The 24,134-nt window shown below is 50.3% G+C and overlaps 1 protein-coding gene across 2 annotated transcripts in view; it reads right to left on the bottom strand.

Moving 5' to 3' along the window:
- Positions 1-11,885, bottom strand: part of GAD1 (glutamate decarboxylase 1) — a 35,916-nt gene extending 24,031 nt beyond the window's left edge. The window contains exons 1-4 of one of the 2 annotated variants that reach the window (XM_068967507.1): positions 11,780-11,885; positions 8,491-8,553; positions 2,045-2,203; positions 477-719 (exon numbers count right to left, since the gene is read on the bottom strand). In XM_068967507.1, coding sequence (XP_068823608.1) covers positions 477-719; positions 2,045-2,203; positions 8,491-8,553; positions 11,780-11,861 — 547 coding nt within the window. In that variant the 5' untranslated portion in view covers positions 11,862-11,885. The remainder of the gene's footprint in view (positions 1-476; positions 720-2,044; positions 2,204-8,490; positions 8,554-11,779) is intronic. The other variant, XM_068967508.1, reaches the window with a different exon arrangement.
- Between the last annotated feature and the right edge of the window lie 12,249 nt (positions 11,886-24,134).

Consider the following 24,134-nt stretch of genomic DNA (forward strand, 5'->3'; position numbering starts at 1 on the left):
ATTTCTGTTGTCTTAAGTTACCCAGTTTGTAGCAGCCATAGGAAACTAGTATAGAAAGAAAAGGAAGTGGGCCCAATTCTCCCCAGTTTCAGGGACAGGCAAGCATAGGATTCATCAGAAATGAGGCAGGGATGAAAATGGAAGAGAGAAAAGAAGTGAGGGATGGACCATTCTGCTCTCTTTAGGTTGTGAATAACCTAAAATCAGCAATGAAACTCTATATAGAACTTGACACAGCACCATGCATCTGTATCCTTTAAGTCTATTTTTACAACAATAAATAATAATAAGGCCAGGGTTGGGCCTTCCACCAACTGCCGGTGCCTCTGGAGGTTCTGTGGTCAGGGAGTACTTTGCTGCTTCCTTCACCAGGGTCTGTGTTTCTCTTTCAACATGACTTTGACATCCTGACCATTGGCAAAGGTCTGCTGAAGGGCAAAGGTGCCTCTGCAGGTCCACTTGGCCCTCAACATTACCTGTGCGGACCCCATATTTCAGGGTGTCTCTGCAGTCAACCAGGATCTGCTCCAGGGACTCGGGGTGGTCAGAGAGTTCCAAGTTGAAGCCCTCCATGCCTTCCAGCAGCTGGTGGGGGTGGTGGAAGTCCAGCACTTTGGTGGAGCGATCGAACGTCTTCCGGACATAGTTGAGGAGTATGTCCACCACCTCCAACAGGAACTGCACAGTTTGCTCCTCCCCGTTCTTAGCCGGAAGCAGATCTGAGGGGGAAAAGTCAGTGTGTGGTTATCACCTGTGTCCTATCTGGATTCCCTCAGCTTAGAAATCCCATGGTACCTTTATAGGCCTAATTTCCTCCCAGGATACATATGTGCATTATCTGTTGTCCCATCTTTGCAGAAAAATGTACATAATCATATACACGGAAGTGTTGCTTAGACTCCCTGGGAGTTCACAGACTTTCTGACAGTTAAGATGCTCATAAGTAGAAAGCTTTGAGAAGCCGCGAGCAGCCTACCACTGCTCAATGCCGCTGTTATTCATCTGGGCACCTGTCAGGCGTGTGATGTACAGGGCTTCTGTCTTGCTGCCCGAGTACCAGGCATGCCTCTGGACATCAGGCTCAGACACTGGGCTTTTGGTTTGGTGTTATTATGATGTGCCTGATCTATTGCTGGTGGAAGGTGAGGCTTCTGTGGATAGAGGCTGAGGACTCCCTGAAGACGGTGGTTCTTTATGTCCTTAGACTGAAAACTAGAATTGGAAGATGAGGCTTAGGAGGGTGGGAGAGGGAACTCCTGCCTGTCTCTTGACCTTATCCTTTGCAGCTCGGCTTTGGGGATGCCAGGACGTGACCCTGTGTTCCAACTTTTGTTAGGCAGAGTCAGACAGGCGAGGCAGCCATGGAGAAAAGCGGAAGCCGTCAGTCACAGCTCAAGAACAGGCTGGCTGTAATGATGTTCTTTGTTTATTCTTCAGATTATCCCTCTCATATTTTGTGAGTCTTGTTTACTGTTCCAGTTTGGCCTCCACGGCTTGTGGGGAGCTCATGGAAGGAGGTGGTGATGGGTTTACCTCTAAGCTCATCGGGAAAGACTGGGAAAGCACCTGCTGAGACTGTAGTAGGGGAAGCAATAGTGACTGAAAGATCTTCAAAAGAAAAATGAGCTTTAGGACAGCAATTTGGTCATGAGGCCCAGTTACACAGCTTTCCACAGGGCGATTTTGTTGTGGTGGTAGCCACCACCTTGGAGCATAAATGCTAATAAGAGAATCACTGGATTTTCTTATATGTAAGCTTGTTCTGGATTTTCAGAGTCTATGAATCTATTTTTTATCCCTGCAAGTATCTTTAGAGTTGATTATTTTACTGATTATCCTCATCCAGCTTTCAAAGGATGGTGACCTGGACAGTATGGAAGGAGGGAGAATATTCTAATCAGACGTTGGGAAAGCAGTTTCATGATGCTTCAGAGGGAATAATAACTTCTTTTGGTAAGATCAGCAACATTTCAGGAGAAAGTAAAGAAACTCCAATAAGGAGCCTACTGGCTAGCCCTGGGGCTGGGGTGGGGGTGGGGAGTACCTCGGGCGAACAGGTTGGAGAAGTCTGTCTCCGTGCGTCGGAAGCGGCCATCCTTGTCACTGTTTTCACAGGACAGCAGGTTCTTGGAGGACTGCCTCTCCTTGAAGGCGCTCACAAGCCTGCTCTTCTCTTCCAGGCTGTTGGTCCTCTGCAAGAAGCCTGTAGCACAAGAAGCTGGGTCAGAGGAGGGGCAGCAAACTCCCGGCCTCACAGGATTAGCTGCCGCCCCAGGTTGACTCTCTTCAAGTAGGATCCTCGCATCCCCTGAGAAGAAGCCGCATGTCTGTGTTTTCAGTGTAAGGGCTCTGGCACTGCTCGCCTTCAGGCGGGGAGGGGGCAGTGTCAAGTGTCATCAGTGGTACAGACCCAGTCATGCAAGAGAGAAAAATAGTAAGTGAAGCCCATTCTCCTCTCTGAACATGACAGTGAATGCAGAATTAAGTCAATTGGACAGCTTCCACTCCAGTAACCAGCCCCAGGATGGGGTTTTAAGGGAAGGGATGCAAAGAGAGAGGATGCTGCCAGTACTGGGTTTACGGGCTGTGCAGCCAGAGGGAGGAGGAGGTGCGGACCAGCACTGAGCACTGGGGAAGATGCTTTCCTTGGGTATACCAGGTAAACGCTACCAGGGTTGAATGTAAGTTTAATTTTTCGGACCCAAACCTAAAGTACAGCTTTCCCTGTTCCCCCCCCCCCCTTAAATAAAGGTATTGGAGAAAGAGACAAGAAAGTCTAAAATTTTATGTGTGGTGACGTTTAATTCTATAAATACTTATTGAGCACCTACTGTGGAAAAGGACTTAAGCTAAGCATTTAGGATAGTGGACAAATAAAGATAAATGAGAGAGATCCCCTCTTCTCCAGGAGCTTCCAGTTTGGCAGCTGGTGACCAACAATGTAATAAATTGAGAAGAACTCCATGGAGATGAACTCCGAGTCCAGGGTGGGAGTCAAAGCCCTCCCCTCTGCCCCTCAGAAGGGGTGGAAATCTCTCCTGCTTGAGGAGAGCAGTGCAAACATTACCAGCAGCAAACCTAGAAGCAGGCTGAGCTGAAAGGGCTGGAGACTCTGCCAGCCAAGAGCACTATTTCTTCCCTCAGTACCTCCACCCATCCCTGCTTCTGTTCCTTCCCTCATCTCCTCCAACTCAGTCTCAATCTTAGTCAGAAATACAACACCCTGAAAAGAGGAAGAAAGTTTTAAGTTTCTTGGTGACCCCAAAGCTGTATTTGTAGATTCCAAGATCCTCGGGAAGTCACAAATGTCACAAGGCAGGCTTGGAGTAAAGTTCCAAGGGGTTGGAAGAGAGGCAAGTTATTCTGGGAAATTCAGCTTTACTTCCCCAGGACTACAATTCACTGGTGAGGAGTGGAGGAAGGAGGGATGCAGGGGGAAGGCCGGGGTGATTAGAATCCTCCCACATGCAGGAGCAGGGTCTATTTTTGGAGGGAAGAATTGAAAGGCAGAGGCACCAGGCCTTCCACTGTTCCCAGCACTTTTTAAATGTATCACTAAAGCTCTAAAGGACCTCAGAAGGACGGGGATACCCTATAATAGAGCTCCACACTTAGATATGAAGATGGGGGTTGCATCTTCTCCCTCACCTCTTCTCCTACTTTCTGAATTCCTCCTTCGAACCCTTAGAGTCCAAAACCAGAAGCCCTCATTCATTTACCAGAGGGGTGCAGGATCACTTGGCTCCTGGGTAAGACTGCTTCCCTACGCCCAGAACTGGCAGCTGTGGAGTCTCTCAGGCTGAAAAGACCATGTCCCTGTGCCCTAATGGGGATGAGGTCCTGCCTTGCTGAACTCCCGCTCTCCAGGACTCTGACTTCTGATTGGCTCTGACTCACTCCCTGGAAAAGTCTCTGCCTTGAAACCCCTGAGCATCTCCTTTCCTCTGGGAAAGGACGAGGACCTGCATTGGGGCTTTGGGTATTATCTCCAAGAGAGTTCTGGACACAGGCATTCCAAGAGGTGTCCTAATAGGAATGGGAGATGACAATTACAACGCAACTTTAAACCTGCATCCCATTCCTGAACCACACTTCCTGGAGTGGTGGCTCAAAGTGTCTGCCTGAAATGCAGGAGACCTGGGTTCGATCCCTGGGTTGGGAAGATCTCCTGGAGCAGGAAATGGCAACCGACTCCAGTATTCTTGCCTGGAGAATCCCATTGGCGGAGGAGCCAGGTGGGCTACAGTCCACAGGGTCGCAAAGAGTCAGACACGACTGAGCGACTTCACTTCACGATACCTCTTGTAATTATCTTATGCATAGCACAACTTATACTACATTATGAAGGTGAAAGTCACTCAGTCATGTCCAGCTCTTTGCGACCCCATGGATTGTAGCCTGCCAGGCTCCTCTGTCCATGGAATGCTCCAGGCCAGAATACTGAAGTGGGTAGCCATTCCCTTCTCCAAGGGATCCTCCCAACTCATGGATTGAACCCAGGTCTGTAGCTCAGACGATAAAGCATCTGCCTACAATGCGGGACACCTGGGTTTGATCCCTGGGTCGGGAAGATCCCCTGGAGAAGGAAATGGCAAACCGCTCCAGTATTCTTGTCTGCAAAATCCCATGGACTGAGCAGCCTGGTAGGCTACAGTCCATGGGGTCACAAAGAGTTGGACACGACTGAGTGACTTCACTTCACTTTCACTCCTGCATTGCAGGCGGATTCTTTATCATCTGATCCAATACTACATTATAATCCATGATAAAAGCCATTAGTTTGCTAATGTAAACATTTAATGGATATGATTTTCAGAATAACACTTCTTTGGGAATGTATATGTTTTCTAAAATATTGGGAGCCTCAAAAAACGGTCAATAGCCCCAGCCTCTCTGGGCTCTGAGAGGTTCTAGAAGGAACTGTATGCTTCTCCAAGGACGATGAGGTGGTGGACAATGTCCTCAAGGACACTGAGGTTAGTGTTTTGACAACCTCCCTGGCTAGCAAGTGGTCTTAGAAGCAGAGGCCCCTGAGACCTGGTTTCCCTGGTGGCTCAGACTGTAGGTAAAGAATCTGCCTGCAATGCAGGAGACCTGGGTTTGATCCCTGGGTTGGGAAGATCCCTGGAGAAGGGAATACCCACTCCAGTATTGTGGCCTGGAGAATTCCATGGACTGTATAGTCCATGGGGTCACAAAGAGTCAGACACAACTGAGTGATTTTCACTCACTTTAAGCCTGTGAACAACTGGTCACTTAACAATCTCAGGAGGCAACGAGGCGCTACAACCTGATCAAAGCTGACTGCAGCTTTGGCTCTCTTCCACTTACCTCAGTGGGGCCTCTCTGGGCTCTGCTGCTGGTTCCTCACAGCTGACCCCAAACTCAAAGGCTGAATCAGCCCCATGAGTTGGGGAAAGTGTGAGGAATTAGAGAGCACTGGGTTCAAGCTGGTTGTTTCCAAGCGGGCTTTGAACTGAGCCTGACATAGGGCTCACCTGGCCAAGGAAGCAAGTGAGGCCTGCAGCCCAAGCCCATGCTGTCACCCATCAAGCTATAGTGTGGAATTGCATCTCCCTAGAGGAAGGGGCTCTTTTCCTGATTTTTCTGGGATATGAGTACCCTGCCAGATCTCTCCCCCCACTTCAAACACTTTTATTTTTGTTTCAAGAAACTGTAAGTATAGAGAATTTGAAATCTATGTTTAAAAGCTGGTAACTGACACAAAATAAGACACACATGTAAACACACTGCATGGGGCTAAATAAAACAGCTTAGGGGCTGTAACTGGGAGCCAGTTTTGGAGCTCTGCATAAAGAAGTGGTTGAGGCCAAAGGACTCACCAGTAAGTCAGCAGAGCACAGAACCGGAACTCAGGGCTCCCTGTATCTCCTTCTATTTGGGTCACACCATCATGCCTGTAAACCACCCTGCTCTCCACCTCTTGGCAAGTCCTGGGGTTTCTCCCGGCTGACTGCTCTCCCAGGTGATTCTGCCTCCAGAACTAAGGGTCCCACCGGTGAGACCAGGGGCCTTCCCAGCAGCTTTGTTTTTCTGGTTGGGGATGGGGATCTAGGAGAGGGGATAGGAGAGTGGAAGAGATTGAATCTTGGCAAGGCACTGAAACGTTTAATGGGGGTTACCCAGGGCAATGGATTTGGAAATGAGAAGATGACCATTAGTCCCCTCAACCATCTTAAGGTGAAAGGTCAAACCAACCTGGATAGGGTCAGGCCAAGAGGGCATCTTTCAAGCCCACGAAGGCCTGGGATGAAAGCGGGCTGGGTCTCTGTGTGTGGAGGAGGGGACCGGCGGTAGATTCAGGTCAAAACCAGACTGCACTTTGCCTCCGGGAACTAGACTAAAACGGAAAGCTCAAGCTGGCTCAAAGTACGGAAAAACAAATCCTCTCGGTGCTTCCTTTCGGAATCGAACGTATTGGAAAGCCTTCTAGCCTGTGGCCCCCAAAGCTTGCATACTAGCAGAAGCCAGTTTCCCGTGGGCAAACTGCCAGCCCTCTCCCGTTACAGGGGTTGTAACTTTCTTGAAATTAGTGTTGGGGAGAAGAGTAAAAACAGAAGAAAAACCGAAGGATGGTAGCCCCCAAATCCCGCCAGAGCTCCTCTTCCGGGGAAGTTAATGCAAGCCTCTACTCCCCAGTTCGCGGACCCCAGTTCCGCGACGCCTAATCCCGGATCCAGGGATGCTCCTGCCCCTCTACCCTTTCGGGGCACTTCGAGTGTGTCTCTCGAAGCGGCGTTTAGATTTTTTTTTTCTCCCAGACTCCCCTGCTACAGTCGGGGCAACAGGGGGCACCGCCCGGGACCAAGGCCAGGAAGCCAGGACCGGGATGGTCGAGGGCCGCCCTCCAGGCAAAGCTTGCACCGCCGGGAAAGCAGCCCTCGGCCCCAGCCGCCCGCACCCCGCCCTCGACCGTGGCAGGCGCCCAGGGCCCGCTCAGTTCTGCTTGCCCAGCTGCATGACAATGACGGCTGACGAAGCCAAGCGCCGCGGCCGCCGAAGGGACCTGGCGCGAAACGGGCTATTAAGTCGGGAATGGCGGCGGGGGGAGGGGGTTATTTATAGAACAAAGCTCGGCCGCCGCCTGCTGCCCCCGCGCGGGGACGCGGCCCGGGACTCGCGTGCAGGGGAGAGGGCCAAAGCCAAGGCTGGGCTTTCCCCGCAGAACGCCTAGGTCCTGGAGTTGAGCAACCCTTCCTCGCCGTAATTGCTGCTCCTCGGATCAAGGGGACGAAGCCCCAGAATCGCAGGGAGGGCGCCGCGCGGTCAGGCAGGGGAGAGTGGGTTTCTCCCAGAAACTGCTAAATAAGTCTTCTGTCTCAGGTCACCAACTGCCGCCGCCCTGGGGCCCCGGGATGCAGGGCCCCGGGAAGATCTGTCCCAGAGGCCACGGGCTCGCCGGCCTGCTCGCGGGGTTGGGTGGGCGCGCGCGCGCCCACGCCTGCGCCGCCGCTATCTCCCGAGCGCAGCAGCTGAGGGACTGCCTTTTAATAAGCCCCTCGTTAATCTTCCCCCGCCTGTCCAGCCCCTGCCCGGGGACGTCCGTATTTTCTGGGCCCGATAAGGCTAGAGATTTTAGACGGTGAAATGTATCAAGGAAAGCAAGTCCTCATTATTCAGCCGGAGCCACTCAGCTGTGTCCCTTCGAACAAATCTTTTTTCCCTTAAAAAAAAAAAAAATCACACCCCCTTGGGCGTTTTCACTTCAGATCCTCACGTCTCTGGAGAGCTGTTCTTTCCTCCCCTCCAGCTCGCAGATCTATTGTTCCTTCCTCTCTGACGAATCGTGCCCGACACCCCCTCTTTCCCTCTTGCGGCCCCACGCCCCCTTAGCCCCCTTTCCCTTCCCGCCTCTCCCTTCAAGGGCAAGCTCAGCAAAACCTCTAGCTTGCACTGTCCGCATCTCCTCCAGGCAGGCCACCTAGGGCTGCAGGCAATCCTTTCTTTTGGCCTCCAAGGCCTCAAAGAACGTAAACTGAATGCGTTTTGACATCTCGGGGCAAAACTGTCCAGCCGAGAAGCCCACTTTCAACCCGCACTGGTGGAGGGGGAAGAGGTACGACGCGTTAGCCACCGTCTCAGCCGTGTATCTCGCCTTGGGCCTGCTCTCCAGGAAAGCCAGACCTTTTACTCCACCTTCGCGACACACAGGCCGAGCGCTCCGGTCAGAACTGCCCCAGCGCGGGGCACGAAGAGCGAGGCTGAGGTTCTGGGGCGCTGTGCTCGTCCCCAGCCGGGGGAGCCCTGAACCCTGGACCCTATCGGAAAAGATCCCTTGGGAACAGGTCAGGAGAGGGCAGAGGAAGGTCAAGACCCACAGAGAAGCGTCTCCGCTCGGCGTCGGGGCTGTAGACACTTCCGAAAACATTCAGAAGCCAGGATTCCCTTCCGCTTACATCCCACTCTCCCAAACCCGCCAAACCAGCTCGCCTCGAAGCCCTTTGGAGCCCAGCGGGCCCTTTCACTCACCGCAGATCTTCAGCCCCAGTTTTCTGGTGCATCCATGGGCCACGCCGCACCAGGTGTCATACGCTAGAAAGCAAGAGACGCGCGTTCAGTGAGGCTCGGACAGTCCGGGACCCGGTCGAAGGCAAAGGTGTTCTGGGGAGGGTGGGGGCAGGTCTTTGCCAGCGCGCCTCATTGAACAGCTCTTTCCCCAACGAGCTAAGAGTCTGACCTTTGGGCTGACAGAGGGACTCGTGCCCTCAGAGAACCCACCACAGTCCCTTTGCGATTCTGGTTCAGATAGGGAACAGTGTCTCTGAGAGGCCGCGCGCCCGCGCTCTGCTGGGCCTCCAAGCGACCCCAGCCGTTCAAGTAGAGTAGCCGCCGAAGGGTCGCGGAGTGGGACAGGGCTGGCTCCTCAGTTGCCCAGCACCCACCCGCAGGCCCTGTCCCTTGGTCTCTGCCCGAAGGGCGACCACAGCAGCCAGGAAAGGGAACACAAGAGACATCTGGGACCAACGCGTCTCATAATTTCTTGGCGGGTCTCCAGCCGAGTGGCAGCTTAAAATAAACTGGCATGAAATGGGGTCGCGGAAGAGTTCAGGAATTAATTGGGTGAAAAATAGTATTTGACTAGATGATCGGGCTCGCTTCGCTGCTCTTCAGTGGGACTGGGGGAGTCAGTAAGACAATAGTGCGCCTGGGGTCTTCATCCCTGCCCCCTCTTCCTAACCTGCCCCTCATTAACCCTCCCCTCCGGCATCTTGAGAAGTAAAGGGAATCAGACACTTTTTCTCGAGGTCTAAATCGGGGACTCAGGAGCTGCCGTATTCTGACTCCACAGTGTCTATCCTGCCTTCAGGGTTCAGCTTCCATCCAGGAGTACAGGGGTGCCTGAGGAGCCCGCATGCGACCTGGTGTGCTGGGCCTAGCGAGAAATTCTCCTCAGATTCCTCATAGCAAGGCGTCTCTAGTCCCTCCCATCCCCCACCCCGTCCTGGCCGGTGCCTTCAGCCCGGCGCGAACGTTGGCTGCGATAAGGAGAGTGACATCCATTAAACCCGAGGCACAACAGAGCCTCAGCGGGGAGAGGAACTAGCCCGATGTCAGAGAGACAGCGTGTCACGGAGTTCCTGCATCAGACAGTAAATCAGTGCGAAAGCTAAACCCCAGTTACAACACCTTTAGGGTAAAGTGCTATTTCCACCTTACAGAGCTTTCACTTTAAACGTCATCCCACCTAATCCTCATAACCCTATGAAGCAAGAGGAGTGTTAATCTTAAGACTCATTTTTACAAGTAATAACAGTGAGGCTCAGAGAGGTGAGGAGAGTTTTCCAAGGTCACTCAGCTATGGCTTGGAGTTCAGACCCATTGCACTGCCTTTTAGAGTTGCGGATTACAGTGAAAGAAAGAGTGAGATGGGAAGAGGAAGTGAGAGAGCCCCTTTGATGTAGGGAAGACTGAGTGGTCTAGGGCAAAGAGGCGGGGTCGCTGCAGTAAGAGGTTGTGTAAGATTGTGTGAATTAAGCAAACCCACTTCTTAGGAGACCTTGGAGGAGCAGAGAAGTGGAGCCAGCTGGGCAGGCGAGAGTGGGTAGAGAGCCAGGTGAGTGAGTGCAGCCTGGGATGCTCACTGCAGCTGGGCTATTGGGGCAGGAAACAAGACAGGTGCTTCTCAGAACCTGTGTTTCAGGATCTTCCCTCTGCCTTGGCGAATTCCGGGCGTGACCTCCAGGCCATTGAACGAACTCAGGTCAGTGCCTCTGCTGGGTCTGGACCTGGGTTTGGGCACATGGGCTCCACTGGGGGCTGCCTCTGGGAAGTAGGGGTATGATGGGGGTGCAGGACTCGAAGGTGGATGAATACTATGGATACTCACCCTTGCCAAGGCAGCAGAAAAGGGGCAGGAAATGTGGAGAGAACTGGAAAAGAAATCCGTCTGTGCCTCAGCAACAGACAAAGGCACTAAGGCCTCCGAGCAGCTCTGGTGGCCAGTGTGCAGCTCACCAGCCGCCAAGACTGGCGGCTCTCTTGAGCCCTTCTTTATTGTGTGGGTAATTGTAGCTTCCCTGGGGGTGGGGCATCGGCGCTGCAAAGGGAACTGGAAAGCAGTCTAAAAATTTAAGAGGAGGTCTCCTGCCAAGAAGCCAAGGGCAGCACCTATGGGTAGGATAAAGGGCTTACCTGACCACTCCCTCCTCCGCCCCCTGCCAACCTTCCTTGTTAAGAACAATTGATGTTTTCTCAAGCTTATAGAAAGTGCCATAAAAGCGAAGCAATGAGCCCTCTTTCGGATCACAGTACCACCCTTAAGCCCCCTTTTTTATGCAGAAATTTTGGGGCCCTTACTCTCTGGAGCTGATAGATTTGGAGGGAGACCATTTCAATCTAAAGTGGAAAACGGAAAACAATTTTTTCATCTTCCCACCTCTACAAAGAGGTAGGAAATCAATCCGAATTATGCCTAGATTCTACAAATGGGTTGAGAAGCCACACCGAGCTAGGGATGGGGAAACATTAATCTTCCCGCCACCTTTTATCTGGTTCCCCCTTTCACCCTTTGGGAGGTGTCCACTGCTGACAGGTCTCCTGCCCCGGAAAAAAGAGAGGACTGCTCTCTCCTTCTGCCCTGGCAAACCTTCTGGGCTTCTCCGTGTTCCCCACTTCTTGCCACTCAGAATGCGGCGCACTTTTTTTTTTGTCTTTGAAATGTAATTAATTGTCTAAAATGTCGAGGCTTAATCTCAGAACGTTTTATGCTCCTTTTTCGCCACTGGCTTCTCCCTCACTCGTCAATAGCTCGAAGCAAATTTGGAGCAATTAGGGACCCCGAGTTTTCTAAAAGCTGCAATTAACGTCGAAATTTCCGCTGATTGTAGACTTCCAGGGGGAAAGACGGAGTGGGAGGGGTCAGATCTCGGCTCAACGAAATCTGGAGATAGAAAACCCTATTCCCAATGAGTCTCCCAGCTCCTCACATCACCCCGTGCACCGACCCCGGTCGTCTCACCTAGCAAAGAAACCACACACAACACAACACAACAAAAACAACACTCTCACCGCGCGTCCTTCACCCGCAGCGAAAGATCGCCGCCGCTCCGACCCTGTGTGGTTCCCACTCTTAGCGCCCTGGAATCACCTAGCATCCCTGGCAGTCTAACGACCTCTGGTTGGACCTGGGTCAGGGCCCCATTTCTTTCTAGCCTCCATCATCTCCGCGCTCCCCCTTCCCTTTACGTCAGCGCAGACTCCTCAGGTCCCAGCGCCCCCATCTTTCCTACATTTGATAGGAAACCGGAGCAGGACCTACTTGTGGGTCGCAGGTTGGTAGTATTGGGGTCCACTCCCGCGTTCGAGGAGGTTGCGGACGAAGAAGGGGTCGAAGACGCCATCAGCTCGGTCGTCCCGAGGCCTCTGCTGTCCGGGGTCCTCGGCCGGTCGGGCACTAGAAAAGGCTGCAAAGAGATTCGAGAGCTGTATGGGGAGGGCTTCCGGGGTCCAGGCGCGCGGGAGGCGATTGAGGGGTGGGGGGCACGGACGCTCCCGCTGAAGTCTGGGCTAGGGAGAGGCGAAAGGAAGGGCAGCTGGCGGGCAGGGTTGGGGGAGCGCCAGGCTGGGGACTAGGGGAGGAGACGTGCACGCGAGCTCTGGGATTCGGGCGCTCGCAACGTAGCCCCGGGCTCCTCTCCAGTCTGGCGGCGCGGTGGCGCGACCTGGAGCGCAGCGCTGAGACTAGGGGAACCCAAGGCCAGTGCAGGTCGCGCGGGTTTGGGCGGCTGGGCTAGGAGGGCGAGGGAGACTCAGTGAGCGATTTTCCAGCCCAGCCGTGACAAGCCCTATTGGGTCTCAGCAGCCGGCTGGCGGGCAGGCGGGAGGGGCGGGGTGGGGGGGGAGGTGTGAGCGGGAGGAGGGCGCACAGGGCGGGCACGTCTGGTTCGGTGTCTGGTTCCCGTTGTTGTGTCTGGCTAATTCCCTGAAAAGAAGGAGGCTAACTGCTCCGGGGAACGGGGACTTTGGTGAGACAAGGTGAGAGGAGAAAAAGGGGTTCGTGTTTTCACGGTCTCCCTCGGGTTTGGCTGGGGAAGACACACAGTCACCTTGTACTCCAGACAGCCAGAAAGCAGCGAGTCGGAACCTCGCTCGTCTCCCTCTTGCCCCACCCGCTTTAAGCCATTTCGAAGCCAAGAACCGGGCTCCGTCCTTGTTTCTGTATTTCCCCTCCATCCCGGATTTCTCGCTGTACAGACCCCGGGAGGGTGAGGGAGGCAAGGGGAACATCACCGGGGAAACCAACTTGCGCCCAGCGCGCCGGAGGCGGCAGACAGGGATAGGTGCGCGGCGTCCCTGCTCCGCGCTCAGCATTGGTGCGATGGCTTCCGAAGGCCAGGGAACAGAAAGAGTGCGGGCAAAGCTGGGTAGATACAAGAGCCTGCAGAATAGCGCCCGCAGGCCACCGCCTCCACACTCTCCATAGGACCTAGCCCGGCGCGCGCACTCGCACAGCAACGTAGGCAGCTGGGAGACAGCGGTTTCTGGGGAAGTAACAGGTTACCGCTCTGAGTCGCTCCTTCGGCTGCTGCTGGCCAGGAGCCCATTGGTGAGACCGGTGCTCGCAGCCGGGAAGCGGAGGAGAAAATCGCTCTCGCTCCACTTCTGCGTGAGCCTCAGCCTCTGTGCGTCCTCGGGGCATGAATCTCGCTGATGGGGATAGAATGATTGTGAAGGCTGAGGTCTCTGCATCGTGCAGGAACTGGGAGCCAAGACTGGGGCGGGCGGGACGCTCTCGGTTCAGGAGGGTAGGTGACAGACTCTGGGGGTGGGGGTTGGCCATGAAACCGCGGCTGAACAAGACCCAGCTGAACAGTCGCGGCTGGGCACTGGGAAGGTCCCGGCGGTTGCGCGCTTACCCACCTAGGCTGGGAGACAGCAAGCCGCGCGCTCCTGCCCCTCTTCTGCGTAGCGCCCAGCGATCTGCCCGGCTCGGCCCGGCTCTGCCTCAGGTGTAATCTGCCCGGCGTCACCTCCAGCTGCAGCCTCTGTTTTGCTAGCACCGTCCCGCACGCGAGCTCCTGGAAGAGAGGAGAGCGATCCGAAGAGACGGCTGCTTGGCTTTGGGGGAGGCGGAGGCGGAGTGGGGAGGCGGGGACCGGCTCAGCAGGGGAATCACGAGGCCGCTGCTCGCGGGGGCAGCTCGTGGGCAGAGCGGCGGGGCTCCTTGCAGGTGCCTGACCGCCTCTGGAGCTTTGTAGGGCGATTATAAACCCAGATCACGGGTTTGCACCCGGAAAAAAAGAAAAGAAAAAGCCCTATGAGTAATCCAGAACGTACTCAAAACGCTCTGTTTTTTGAGCTAGGCAGAGGGTCGGGTAAGGGGAAGGAAAAGAGAAATTCTATGAAGAATTCTGCCTCGCTTCTCCCTCCCTTTCCTCTCTCTCATTACCATAGCCTCGAGAAGACAAGAGCTGTAGCTTTGCCTCAGTTACTTGCCCCGCGGCTCCCCCAGCTCTTTGATGCCTCCTAGAGCGGAAACCACTCCCTGGGTCATGTCCTTGCTGGCTTTCTACTGAGCCAGGATTGTTGTAAAAGCAAAGGACGCAGAGATGAGGAGAGAACTCGCAGACCCGTAGAGGACTCCATCTCTTTTTCACTTCAGTTTTCTTATCCTGCTCGGAGCTTCCCCAAGTACTCCACCGGAGCACACTACCGAGTGCCTCCGTAGAGAAAAGGGTCCGATTTCCAACCCACTATACCCTCCCTCCTAGCTTCGGTTCCCTTGGTGATGGGGAAAGGAGTCCTCCTGATTGATCACATCTGAAGGTTAATAACACGCACGAGCGCCGCTCCACACACGAGGGGAACCGGAGCATAGAGGTGGCCCGGGGGTGGGCTGGGGGAAGCGGACCGGCCATCTCTGCCCAGGCCCGCACCCCTCCACTCTCCCTTCGTCTCACGCTGTTTAAGGATTCTCTTTCTGCAATATTTAGGCGGGTTGAACGAACTGCCGCGTTCCGAAAGCCCCTCGCGGTAAAAAGGCGTTCACGGAAAAATTTCCACCAGATGGCGCCAGGCGGCCAGAGAGCGAGAGGCCCTGTGCTGGCCGGGTCTTTCCTGGCACCCCAGGGTCAACACCTGGAGAGGCTGGCGTGGCTGTTACTTTCCCGCCTTTTCAAGCCAACCCTCGGGCACCCTCGTCTCTAATTTATGGTGTGCTCTTTCCTCCAACCCAGTTTCTTTTTCTTTAGGGCAAAACAGAGTTGATCATTGTGTCTGGGTGACACAGTGTAACCAGTGATTCCTTTCCTCGTTTTCACAGTGATTTTGTGGTTGCGATGCTGCAGGCAGGGGTTATTTATGGACACTTCTTCGACTTGCTAGCCCACCGGAATCCTGATTCTTCTCTCTGAATGTCTTATTGCCTTTCACCATTACACAGTGGGAATGCCGAAAATCTTACAAAGCACTGAAAATTCCGTAAGGGAGACCGAAGATTCCGCCCTTCCGCCTGAGAAGATACAGTCCGATTTAGTAAGACGGTTCTCATTGTGAGGTTTGAAATAACCCCGTTGCCCTTGATACTAAAGAAAATACTGTTGCCCGCTCTCAATCTTACAGCAAGACCTCGAGCACTTTTTAAAGACGGAAGAGCATGCAGAAGGGCGGGCGTAGGTCACTGCAACTCCGGGTCCCAGAGCTCAGGACTGGGCAGGTGGGCGTGCCCACTCCGCGCAGGAAAAAACCCTCCAAACCGCGCACCGTGCAGCTTCTCTGCCACGCTTGAAAAACGCAGTTTACTTAGAAAAAAAGGCTGGGAATTCCACCCACACCCCCTCCTCAGGTCTCCCTAGAAGAAATGGTTGCGCCAATCAAGGACCCGGGTGCTAGTGATAAATCATTCAAGATGCGCTGGGGCTAGGAGGCCAGCCGGAGGAGGCTCCTCTCAGGGTGTGCTGTACCAGGAAGACGCCTTCTGTCCCTTCCACCTTCTCCCAAGACCCGAGATTCCCCAGAATGGAAGATTTGTTTACCTTCACCTGTGGCATCAGACACTTCCAACCACTCCCTCTTCTGATTTCTGTGTCCAAAACGCTCACCTCTAACGTTTTAGCCAATAAATAATCTCGCCGGAGAAAGAAATCTACAGGACTGTGTATAGCAAATTAAAGCTGAGTCCATCCAGCGGCACAGCTATCCCTCCCTTTCTCTTTTATACAGAGGGAAGGGAAGAATGAAGGCTCCTGCTTGTCCTTAATTTTAAAATGTTTAATATGATATTAGTAAGTAATATGTTAAATGTTTATTAATCACATGCTTGGTGTCAGGCACTGTTTTCAGGGAATTTACACTGTCTTGGCAACTTATATTATCCCTGCATTCATGGACATTCCAGTTAGGAGGTGAGAGAAACAGTCTTGGGGACTTCATGGGTTTGGTTTGGTTTCCAATTATCTTCCACTCCAACCCAGGGTCTTGGGCTCAGCAGAGATGGTAAAGAACAGAGGGCCTAGAGTTTCACAGTTTCAGCACAGCGAGTTCGGACGTAGGCACGGCTCTTTCAGCACCAAGGACAGAGCCCACGATTTGGAAGCTGAAGCCTCCAGTTCGTCGGCTTAGGTCACCAGTATTTAGCAAACCCGCCTCCCTCGCACCTCCCGGCAGTAAATGCTGGGTTTGTTTTCCCCTGTTGGGGCGGGATGGTGGTGGCCGTGGTGGAGTACCTTGCCCCCTTCTTGCCTCCCCAGTAAGAATATGCAAGGAGGGTGGTTGTGGTTGTCTTTTGGCTCTTCAGAATATTTGGGATCTATATTTTTGTTTATATTTTTCCACTCTTCTTTTTATCTTTTATTACTCCCGGGGGAAGACGTTTTGGATAATGGGGGTGGTGAAAAGATATCCCCTCTAGGGACTCGAACCGGTGGTGAGGGGTGGCCGGGAAGGGAGTGGTATCCGCTCAGCTGTTTCGTTTGCGTTTGATCTAAGGTTTAGCACTTTGAAGAAATGGGAACAAGATGCCCAGAGGCAGAAAAAAGAGGCGGCGAGTGCGACCCCTCTGATCTCTCTGTTCCGGGCGTGGAGGTTTTGCTAGCCTGCAGCTCCGGCTACTCAACTGTGTCTTCAGAAGATAACTTTCCTTTAGGTCAAGGATGCCTGGGGCTTGGGAACATGACCCTCCGCCCACAGTGTCCCTTCTCTGGGAGGTTTAAAGATACTCCAAAGTGGATTTGGAGCCAAACCTTTCGGCAAAGGGAAAAAAGGAGTGGGTGAAGTAAGGAGTGGAAGGGGCACCCGAATGGGCTGCGGGGGAGATTTTTATGCGTAAAATATGGTCCACTTCAAGGTGAGTAAATATGAAACGTCAATCTTTTTTTTTTTGACGCATTTAGCATTTTTAGCCTTCAGAAAAGGTAATTTTGGAGCCACATTGTGAATTCATTTTTGCCTGCTCGTTAAGGTCTATTTTAAGCATCTAATTTATGACCAAAAAAGAGGAGGTGGGGGAAATGGCAGTGCTCACCGTCTAAACGTCTGTCTCCCGAGACGAGGGCTGTGGGAGGCATTGTTAACCGTACACTCAGCTTTTCTTAAGTGGGAGCGAATTCGGTGTGATTGTGTACTTTAAAGATAGTTCATTCTGGACTTTCCTTGGGAACCATAGCTAAATCGACACCCCTACCCACAACAGGCACCCCTGGAAGACACTCACACTCCCCCCTGAAAGACAGGAAAGGGTTAAAAATTGTGGCAAGCGAGAGAGAATTCCAGCTGGAATTGAACGCAGCCGAGAGGACTCCGAAATTACAACCTTTTCTTCTGAAGAACAGTGGTGAGTTCCTCAAATAATGGTCACATGGTCCCTTCCCTTTCGGTCACATGGTCCCTTTCTGAAGGTGAAAATATTCTAATAATAAAGAAATTAATCAAAGAGGATAGAGTAATTTGTATTTGGGGCAAATCTTGGGCACATTTTAAGACGCCCAATTGTCGCTATTTCCAACACCACGACGACGGAGGGACCGCCAGATGGCGACAGATTACGATTTCTGACGGAACAACGGGTTCCACAAGAGAGCAGCACTTGAAGGAAAACCGCTGCTGGCAGGCCCTTTCCAGTTCACACGCACACTCTGCCGTATTTCACAAAGCGGGGTCTTTTTTTCTTTTTAATGCTTAGAGAGGCTGCCGGAAGTGGCCGGAAACACTCAAGATCTCTGTCCCTTTCTTTCCCACAAAACTGCTCTTAAAAGGTAGCCTCAGGACAGAAACTCTGGTGTTAGGCAAGGTGTTTCACTGTGAAACAGGACACCAAAGAAGTAACAGTCCTCAACTGCAATTCTGACAGAGCTTCGAAAATGTATCTGTTTTCAATTCTCTTAACACAAACTTGGAGAAGGCATTGGCAACCCACTCCAGTACTCTTGCCTGGAAAATCCCATGGACAGAGGAGCCTGCTGGGCTGCCGTCTATGGGGTCGCACAGAGTCGGACACGACTGAAGTGACTTAGCAGCAGCAGCAGCAGCAAATGAATGGGATGCAAGAAAGATGATTTCCTGTATAAGATGTTTTTTAGTGAAACAGCATGTAATAGCAATACAGTTGAGGCTTGAAGGACCACAGGGGGCTGGGGTGCCGGCCCTCCTCACAGTGGAAATCCGCATGTAACAAACAGTCCCCATATACAGAATTTCTCAACATCCATGGTTCCTTTGTATCCTAGATTCTGCATTCACACTTTGAACCAACCTGGAATTGTGTAGTAATATAGTATTTATTATTGAAAAAATTCTCATCCAAGTGGACACTCACAGTTCAAATCTGCGTCATATGTCCGGGTCAACTGTATTTTTTTTTTTTTTTTCAGTGTGAAAGCTCTTGAACTATTTAGAATAACAGGTATTTAGCCCTTGTTTTCAGAATTAGGTGCCTAGGACCACTGCTTGTGAGAGGTTCTTTCTGAAAGGTTCTGACTTAGTTGTGGAGAATCTGATAACTTAAATTTCTATTCTTGATCAGATTCCTTCCCTATCTGGCCTAATCCTGAGCCAGTTACTCAGGGAAGAAAACAGAACCTTAACAGATGGAGTTCATCATTGCTGTTCTAGCTCAGTTTCTTTCTTGTTAACAAGTAAGAGTTCACACCCAAGGTTCTCAGCTGTGTCAGCTGCAAATCAATGCCTTGGGAGCTCCTTCTTTCTATCTTTCTCTTGGGTACACAGCTGATGTCTAGTTTTCTCTGCCTCTGGGTAAGTCAGGGATCCTTTAGATCTACAAGAAGGTAGAATCTCAAGAAGCCCCTAAATATGCAGATTAAATGATAATCAGTATCTTTTCACTGGGGCTATAGGCACATTGTCTCAACTACATAGCTAGGGATAAACCACATACATGCATTGGAGCATGGGAAGACTTGAACTGGTAAAATGTTTCTTCTCGAAATCTGAAATGTATACTCTTCACCCCCACTCCTTCCCGCCCATCCCCACCAACTTTGATAAGGATTTGGCCATGTAAGTTGCTTTGGACACAGGAATGGAGCTGAACTGCAGATCCATGAGTTAATGTGTGATGCATCATTTCTGTGGAAGTAACTGACAAATACAGCGTTGACCAGGGAGAACCAAGTTTGGACACAGAAAACGGCCTTGGTACTGGCTGCCTAGGCTTACTTATTGTGTGTGGGCCCTGTGCACGTGCATGTTCGGTCATGTTGAACTCTTTGAGACTCCACGGACTGTAACCCAACAGGCTTCTCTGTCCATGGAATTTTCCAGGCAAGAATACCGGAGTGGATTGCCAATTCCTATTCCAGGGCATCTCCCGGTGACCCAGGGATCGAACCCACAACTCTTACATCTCCTGCACTGGTGAATTCTTTACTACTGGAAAGCCCTGGCTGGGCCCAGTGTGGCCTACTAGTAGCGGTGGTGCTGGAAGGGGGTGGGGTCTCAGTCTGACCTACTTCTCGTGGTGGTGGTGGTGGAAGAGGGTAGGGGCATGTTAGAGACCTCTGTCTCCCTCTCAGTATCTATCTCTCACTTTAGAATCATGACTATAGAAACAGTTACAGAGGTGAAAAACCTATCTAATGGAAATTATGTGATACGTTCATTGTCTGAACTCTCATTTAATCATCACCCAAGATCCTCTACTTTGAAGATGAGGAAACGGAAGTCCAGATAAGTTTCACGGTTTCCCAGAGCACACACTTACTGAGAACCGGACTGGAAACTGTTCTTTCTTCAGACTCAGTGCCCTGCACGGCTCAGTGAGACCTTCCGGCTCTCCCACCTAACAACCATTTGACCTTGGAAAATCACTTAATCTCATTGGAGTCCCATAATTGGAGGGGTGGGGTATCAGGTGAGACCAGATAAGACTTCATTCATCTGAAATAATTCATTAGTAGTGTTTGTTTCATGATTCCTCTCACGGGGGAATTTTCTGTTGTGAATGCTATGGACCTTTTGAGCCAAGACAGTGTTACAGGAAGAAAAGCAAAAACTTTAAAGATATTCAGACTTGAATTCAAATCTGAATTCTATTTATCAGCTATTATTTAAATGCTCTCAGTCTAAATTTTCTCATCAGTAAAATGGGAGCTAATCTTAGCTTTTGGGCTGTCCTGTTTGATGTCCATAAAACCCAGGTTCACAAGTTCAGTGGTGCCCAAGTTTATGGCGTTCAGTGTATGTCAATTCCTGCTCCTATTCCTTCCCCTTAGTTCAGCAGTGATTTTGATCCATTTAAATATTTTCTCCTTGGAGGCTAAGCCTAATATGTGTTTTATTTTGTAGCCCATTTCAGTAGAGCTTCACATCCCTTAACATGGACTTGACACCTTCCTCTTTAGTAGTTTAGAGGTTTTTTAATCTACAGAGTTTTGATTCTTAGAGGAGAAAATTTTCTGATGGAACATTCAGACTCAGCAGAGAAGGGGTGAAAGGGAGCCAGTTTTGTGCTGAAGTCTTCACTCTGCCCCAGGGATGCTGGCCTTCTTGTTTCTTGAACATTTCTGGCATGTTCCCACCTCAGAGACTTTGCAATAAATATTCCTCTGCTTGGAAAGCTCTTTACCTATGTTCCATAGGATTTTTCCTTCTCATCCTGGTCTTTGCTCAAATGTTCAAAAATTTTCTTGATGCCCTTCCTTTATCCTTCTATTTTAAAATTACAGATCTCCCCTAGTCGTGGCACTCCCTATTCTTATTTTTTTCCTATAGCACTTTTTTTTTTTAAACTACTTGACATAGTGTATGTTTTACTTATGTATTGCTTCTTTCTTCTCACTAAAACAAAAGCTTTGTGAGGGCAGGAACTTCTTTTTACACCAATGTATCCCCAGCACAGAATGGTTCCTGGACACTATAACCACCCCATGCATATTTGGCTGGGTTTTATATGTTGTGCAGCTGAATAGACAATATATTCATTCCTACGATCTTCAGGTGGCCATCTGGAAGGCAGCTAGCACCTACACAATGAATATAGGCAGTTGTTTTGCATCATTTTCTTCATCTGGATTTACATAAGGAGGTGAGAAGAGAAAGTAGACAAGGATGAAAATAAGTCCCTCAAAGTCAGAACCACTTAGGAGACTTCAACCAGCCTATGAAGGAGCAGCCACTCTTTTAACAGGTGACAAAATGTGACTCAATTTAGCAAGTTTCAGTTTTGAGTCAAGTTTCTCAAAAGTATTCTTGCAAGTTCATTTAGTACATAGGATTTTTAACCTTTTTCCTCTTATTTTCTTGCACTGGTGGGATGTGAGCTAAGGGAAGGTGGCTGTAGGCTGATGATGTTGTCTGCTGATTTAAGTATTCTGCTCTACGTTTGGCTCAGTTCTTCAGTTGCCATCAGGAAGAAACTGAATTTGGTGCCTGTTATAATGGGGAAGAATCTTTCCTCCTATCACACTGTCCAGTGGTAGACAGGGAACTGTGAAATTTATCTTCTTTACAGAATGATTGTTTTCAAGTAATCCTTTTCATGGCAAGACATTCAGAATAATTTTTCTTTGAGGGGAAGATACATTTAGGGACCTAGGGGCATGAAACACCAAAAGCCTTGTTACAGAGTAGAAGGCAAGCTAAGTGTTCAAAAAAGGCAGGAAAGAGCTCAGGAAAGTTAACTATTAAAACTTTTTTTTTTTTTTGTAGTTACACAACAATACGAACTATATAATCAATTCTAAGAAAACAAGGGCTTTTTTAGGCTCAGTTCAGTTCAATCACTCAGTTGTGTCCGACTCTGTGACCCTGTGGACTGAAGTATGCCAAGCCTTCTTGTCCGTCACCAACTCCTGTAGTCTACCCAAACTCATGTCCATTGAGTCGGTGATGTCATCTCATCCTCTGTCATCCCCTTCTCCTCCTGCCCTCAATCTTTCCCAGCATCAGGGTCTTTTCAAATGAGTCAGCTCTTCACATCAGGTGGCCAAAGTATTGGAGTTTGAGCTTCAACGTCAGTCCTTCCAATGAATTTTCAGGTCTGTTTTCCTTTCGGATGGACTGATTGGATCTCCTTGCAGTCCAAGGGACTCTTGGGTCTTCTCCCATCAGTTCAGTTTAGTTCAGTCACTCAGTCGTGTCCGACTCTTTGTGACCCCATGAATCGCAGCACACCAGGCCTCCCTGTCCATCACCAGCTCCCGGAGTTCACTCAGACTCACGTCCATTGAGTCAGTGATGCCATCCAGCCACCTCATCCTCTGTTGTCCCTTTCTCCTCCTGCCCCCAATCCCTCCCAGCATCAGAGTCTTTTCCAATGAGTCAACTTTTCCCATCAGGTGGCCAAAGTACTGGTGTTTCAGCTTTAGCATCATTCCTTCCAAAGAAATCCCAGGGCTGATCTCCTTCAGAATGGACTGGTTGGATCTCCTTGCAGTCCAAGGGACTCTCAAGAGTCTTCTCCAATACCATAGTTCAAACGCATCAATTCTTCAGCTCTCAGCTTTCTTCACAGTCCAACTCTCACATCCATACATGACCACTGGAAAAACCATAGCTTTGACTAGATGGACCTTTGTTGGCAAAGTGATGTCTCTGCTTTTTAATATGCTGTCTAGGTTGGTCATAGCTTTTCTTCCAAGGAGCAAGCGTCTTTTAATTTCATGGCTGCCGTCACCATTTGCAATGATTTTGGAGCCCCCTGAAATAAAGTTTCTCACTGTGTTCCCCATCTATTTGCGATGAAGTGATGGGACTGGATGCCATGATCTTCGTTTTCTGAATGTTGAGCTTTAAGCCAACTTTTTCACTCTCCTCTTTCACTTTCATCAAGAGGCTCTTTAGTCCTTCTTTGTCTTCTACCATAAGAGTGGTGTCATCTGCATATCTGAGGTTATTGATATTTCTCCCGGCAGTCTTGAGTCTAGCTTGTGCTTCATCCAGCCCAGCGTTTCTCATGATGTACTCTGCATATAAGTTAAATAAGCGGGGTGACAATATACAGCCTTGATGTACTCCTTCTCCTATTTGGAACCAGTCTGTTGTTCCATGTCCAGTTCTAACTGTTACTTCCTGACCTGCATATAGTTTTCTCAGGAGTCAGGTCAGGTGGTCTGGTATTCCCATCTCTTGAAGAATTTTCCAGAGTTTGTTGTGGTCCACACAGTCAAAGGCTTTGGCATACTCAATAAAGCAGAAGTAGATGTTTTTCTGGAACTCTCTCACTTTTTCGATGATCCCACGGATCATTTCGATGATCTAATGGATGTTGGAGGCTCAGTTCAGTTCAGTCACTCAGTTGTGTCCGACTCCTTGCAACCCCATGAACCACAGCACGCCAGGTCTCCTTGTTCATCACCAACTCCCGGAGTCTACCCAAACTCATGTCCATCGAGTCAGTGATGCCATCCAACCATCTCATCCTCTGTCGTCCCCTTCTCCTCCTGCCCTCAATCTTTCCCAGCATCACAGTCTTTTCCAATAAGTCAGCTCTTTGCATCAGGTGGCCAAAATATTGACGTTTCAGCTTTAGCATCAGTTCTTCCAATGAACACCCAGGAGTCATCTCCTTTAGAATGAACTTGTTGGATCTCTTTGCAGTCCAAGGGACTCTCAAGAGTCTTCTCCAACACCACAGTTCAAAAGCATCAATTCTTCAGTGCTTAGGTTTCTTTATAGTCCAACTCTCACATCCATACATGACCACTGGAAAAACCATAGCCTTGAGTAGACTCTAGATCTTTGTTGGCAAAGTGATGTCTCTGCTTTTTAATATGCTGTCTAGGTTGGTAATAACTTTCCTTCCAAGGAGTAAGCGTCTTTTAATTTCATGGCTGCAGTCACAATCTGCAGTGATTTTGGAGCCCCCCAAAAATAAAGTCTGACACTGTTTCCACTGTTTCCCCATCTATTTCCCATGAAGTGATGGGACTAGATGCCATGATCTTAGTTTTCTGAATGTTGAGCTTTAAGCCAACTTTTTCATTCTCCTCTTTCACTTTCATCAAGAGGCTTAGTTCCTCTTCACTTTCTGCCATAAGGGTGTTGTCATCTGCATATCTACTGATGATTATTTGCTATGATCTCTTTAAATTATCCAACTGGGCATAAGAATAAGCCAGTGTGTGAGTGTTCTAAGTGGTTAATGTTCTATGAAGATCAGCGTTTCTGTCTCAGATGACATCTTTTCTGAACTTAATGGCTCACTTATTTACTTGTTAGTG

Source organism: Capricornis sumatraensis, chromosome 3 (assembly GCF_032405125.1).
Source record: "Capricornis sumatraensis isolate serow.1 chromosome 3, serow.2, whole genome shotgun sequence".
NCBI classification, from domain to species: domain Eukaryota; kingdom Metazoa; phylum Chordata; class Mammalia; order Artiodactyla; family Bovidae; genus Capricornis; species Capricornis sumatraensis.